The sequence below is a fragment of the Meleagris gallopavo genome, chromosome 22 (genome assembly GCF_000146605.3).
Source record: "Meleagris gallopavo isolate NT-WF06-2002-E0010 breed Aviagen turkey brand Nicholas breeding stock chromosome 22, Turkey_5.1, whole genome shotgun sequence".
NCBI lineage: Eukaryota > Metazoa > Chordata > Aves > Galliformes > Phasianidae > Meleagris > Meleagris gallopavo.
In genome coordinates, this window is record NC_015032.2 from 8,929,740 (window position 1) to 8,933,905 (window position 4,166).

At 51.0% G+C, this 4,166-nt stretch overlaps 1 protein-coding gene across 1 annotated transcript; it reads left to right on the forward strand.

Annotated features, from left to right (window-relative positions):
• The first annotated feature begins 2,156 nt into the window (after positions 1-2,156).
• LOC104914042 (probable E3 ubiquitin-protein ligase RHC1A) lies at positions 2,157-3,562 on the forward strand. Its single transcript, XM_010722455.3, has one exon. It carries the CDS (start codon positions 2,872-2,874, stop codon positions 3,400-3,402), a length of 531 nt encoding a protein of 176 aa, XP_010720757.1. The 5' UTR covers positions 2,157-2,871; the 3' UTR covers positions 3,403-3,562.
• Positions 3,563-4,166: the final 604 nt, after the last annotated feature.

Below are 4,166 nucleotides of genomic sequence, written 5' to 3' on the forward strand. Positions count from 1 at the left end.
TGATGCTTGCTTTTTTGTGCGTGTGCCTTCCGAGCAGCACGGCTTGCAAGCTGGGGCACTGCCGTTATGAAGCTGGACCTTTGGCGCCCTCACGTGAAAAAAAATGGTTTGAACAGGGAGTAAGATCGGAAAAAACAGAAACCAACCCAACCAGAACACAATTTCAGAGGAAACTGACAGCGTGAATGGAAACTACGTTTCTTACTCAGCATAGGCATCTAACTCCCTTTTTTAAAAAAAATCAGATTAGTAACTAATGCAGACATGCTACTAATGATACATTAAGTGCTGTGTCATTCATCTAACCGTTAGGATAAACTCAGATAGCATTTATAGCCACCTCAAAAACCGGTTTGATTTTTGATGAGCCAGTTAGTTGTAACCTTACACTGACATCAGTCTGAGCTTTGAACAAGGGTTAGCAAATCAGAAGGAATTATTTATGCATAGATGCTACCTGGTTTTTCCTCCCATAGGCTCCTCCCAAATAGATTTTATTTTAGACAGTCGTTCAAATTCTTACATTGGTCTTCTACAAGTTTGAAGGCTTGGTTTTCACTCCATGTATAATTCCATAATGCTGTAATTTTTTTGTTTTGTTTTGTATTTCTCTGTGATACCTGAAGTATCGGGATTAATAAGCGAAGTGTGCTTTTACGATGATACACTGGTGAGGGAAAAGAATATGTGTATTCTGTGTATGGATCGTTTTGGACTCCACCTGACAGCTGATGCTTGAAACTCAAGCTGCTCATATTAGTTGGCTGTGTGCAGTCTTTGTGGACTCTAGAGAATTAGAGCATGCTCTGAATTGTTGGCCTTTCACAATGTTAGATGGAACTTGTTCTCATTTCATCCTTGTCAGTTCCTTGTGTTTTTCAGTGTTACTTGCAAAGATGCAGCCACTTCCCTATCTGTCCCACTGGATTGTCTCTGTTGAAGCTTTTTGGTCACAAAGCTGCAGGGAAACTTTTTATTAGCTGTGTCAATACACTTTTATTCCAGTGAAATGCAAACTGCTCCTAATGCGAACATTGAAAAGGAGTTTTGAATGTTTTGTGCTGGTAGAATGTGTGGCCTCTGAATAGCAGCCACAGGGCTGGCTGCAGCTTCCCGTTTAAATGGCTTCCTCACAAAGCCTGGTCATAGATTATTTACAGACATATTACACTTAATCTGCCTGACTATTATGAGGTAACTGTGCTATCTGCACCACACTGTCCAGCTGAGATGGGTATCAGTCCTGCTGACTTGCTGCAGCTTCAACTGTTTTGAAAGAAGACATAAAGAGATCCATAAAACACAAATTAGTGATATCCAAAGATTCATATTAGATGAAGTAAAGCTATCTAGATACGTAAGCAAGGAGTGTTTTCTTTAGCAGCATATGATCCTTCAAACAGGCAGAGTTGCGAATAAAGATCTGCGTCTTCTGAAGACCAATGTAGAATGTGGGCAGTGTTTTTTTATTATTATTATATATATACATATATTTTCAGTAGCAGTCTGGCTACAAGCCCATAGCCTTAAATTTCTGACTCTCCATCAAGATCCCACCCAGAAATGCCCCATCCTTTTGCACCTGCGGTTCTTTTATTATGTTAGCATGGAAAATTCTTTGTAAGAATAATTTGTATATAGTTGTGAGTGCCCAAAGCATTGCCCAGTAAGACCAAAAGTACACATCCAGTGTAATCTTTTTGGCGTGGGAATAATGGGAAAAGATTCATACTTTACTAAATGCTGCATCCACCATTTTGAACTCTGATTTCTAAAGGAATGATTCTCCAACTCTTCCCCATTTTTCCATATATACTCAGTCTTTGATCTAGTCAGTTTACTGGTTTGGTACTTGTGAGAAATGTGAGATTGAGGAGAAATCAAACAGAAAGAATGGGCCCCATAAAAATGCTTTATGCAATATGCATATGAATATGCATATGCAATATTCATATGAGAGGAATTAAAACATTCATCCCCAACCAACCAACGAATAAGACAGGAGAACTGATGACTCACAACTGACATGGAGGAGGCTGAGGGTAATATTAAAGTTCATACCCTGAGTAGGATAACACCCTCCGCTAGGCACATGCTACAAACACACGACTGACGTTCACGACTCTCCACCCAACACATGTTAAAAGTCACCCCAAAAGGGAACGGATTAGGTTAGGATGTAAGGGAAAGTCCTGGAGGGTGCAGAGGAGGGGCAGGGAGAGAGATTAAGGAAGGAGACAAGAGAAACAGAGAAGCTGCGCTGCTCCTTCCCCACCAAGACAGGGATCCCTTCTCGCTAAGCACTGCCCCTTCACTTCTTGGTGAAGAATACCCAGGATAGCATTCACTTTGCTAGCACCGCTATCAAACACCAGCACGGTCACAGCTACAGCACTGATCAATGGCAACACCAAATCCATTCCATTGGTTGCTTCAGTCAACCGTTTATTTGTCACCGCTTGTGAAAATGTCCCATTGAAAGTCCTTGGGTGGACTCGGGCAGGCAAATGCCAACAATAGGAACGCCACGGCAACCGGACAGCAAAGCTCCACCTATGTGCGCACTTGGTGACGGCATCGCAGAGTCACAGTCAGCCCGTGACCTCACAGTGCGCCGGCTGCCTACAAATAGCCAGCGGGCCCAGCCTGCGTTGAGTCTTGCTGGCGACTCTCGAGGTGTGAGCGTCTTCCTTTGGGAGCACGAGACACTGAGACCTTGCCAGTGCGTGAGACAGCAGTCTTGCGAGCGATTTGCGAGTGGAGGCGCAGAGGCTGCCGACTGCTCCGCAAGAGGCAGCCTCCAGCAAATCCATCATCCTTGGGGCTCCAAATCCATCCTTGGAGCCCCACAGCGCCAGGGCAGCCGCAGCCATGAGCCAGGAGGCGGCTCCCAGCCGGAGGCGCAAGGCGTGGGTCTGGCCGGTGGAGGCCCGCGAGGAGCGGTGCCCCATCTGCCTGGACCAGATAGTGGACACGGTCCGCGCTCTGCCCTGCAGGCACATCTTCTGCAGGGTTTGCATCCAGCAGTGGACCGCCAACAGCCCCAGCTGCCCCCTGTGCCGACAGAGAATCTTCGGCAAGCAGTGCCTTGATTGGCGCCCCTCGGCTTGTCCCCCGACCCGCCGGCCCCAGGGAAGGCTGCAGCGCACCAGGGAGCGGCGGGAGACAAAATCCGCCCGGAGGTCCCGCAGCGTCCCAGCACGGAGCCCGCCGCGCAGCCGCTCCAGGTCCCCCCGCCGGCTGGTGCGCAGCTCCTCGTGGCACGGGGAGCTCAACCAGCGCAGCCGCTTTGAGGAACCGCCGCGGGAGGACGAGGACCGCGAATGGCTGAGGCGGGTGGCGCGGGAGCGGCAGATGGGCGCCGGGGAGCACGCGCGGCGCAACGATGGGCCTCGCTTGTGAGCGGGCGGCCCGACCTCGGCCGGGAACAACGAACCGCACGGGGACGGAAAGCGCACGCCGGGGAGAGGCTACGAGGACGGCGCCGGGATGGCCCTCCTGCCACAGAGAGGGCGCGGGGGGATCTGGGCGCTGTCAATAAACCCTTTCATGCACCCTAAAATGAGCAGTTGTTGCGTCTCTTTCTTTCTGAAGGGTAAACCCTAAGCCTGGAATCCCAGCGCAAGACAGGGACGGGGAACAAGGAAGAGGTCGGCTGGTGAAACCGTTGACTTCCAGAGCCCTGCGAGCCCCAGCTCTGTGACTGCGTGGCAGCACGCACCAGGGGGGCAGAGGGCTGAGCAGGGCTCTGCCTGCCGCTGCGGCACAGCCCGGCCGTGTGGCAGCTGCACCTGAGGCCGCAGGGCCACCAGCGACCCAGGGAGGGGCTTTGGCACGGCGCTTGGGGAGCGCAGAGCCCACCGTGCTGCTGCTGCCTGTCTTCCTCTGGAGCTGCTGCAGACGGGGCCTGTCCTGCCCGGCAGCAGCCACCCAACGCAGGCTGAGCCTCAGGGCTGCTTTTGGGGCCGCTCCCCTTCACATCTGCTCCACGGAAGGCGCCGCTGGGGCTCTCCTTTTCAGGCCAGCTCCGGCCTTGCCCTCTTGGAGCAGGTGGGGACAATCTGTCTTCAAGAAGGCGTTGTTGTAGAAGAGCTGCTTTTTAAAACGCAAAGCAGACGAGTTGCCACTGCTCTGAGATAGGAGGACTAAGGCATTTAATTGCAAAT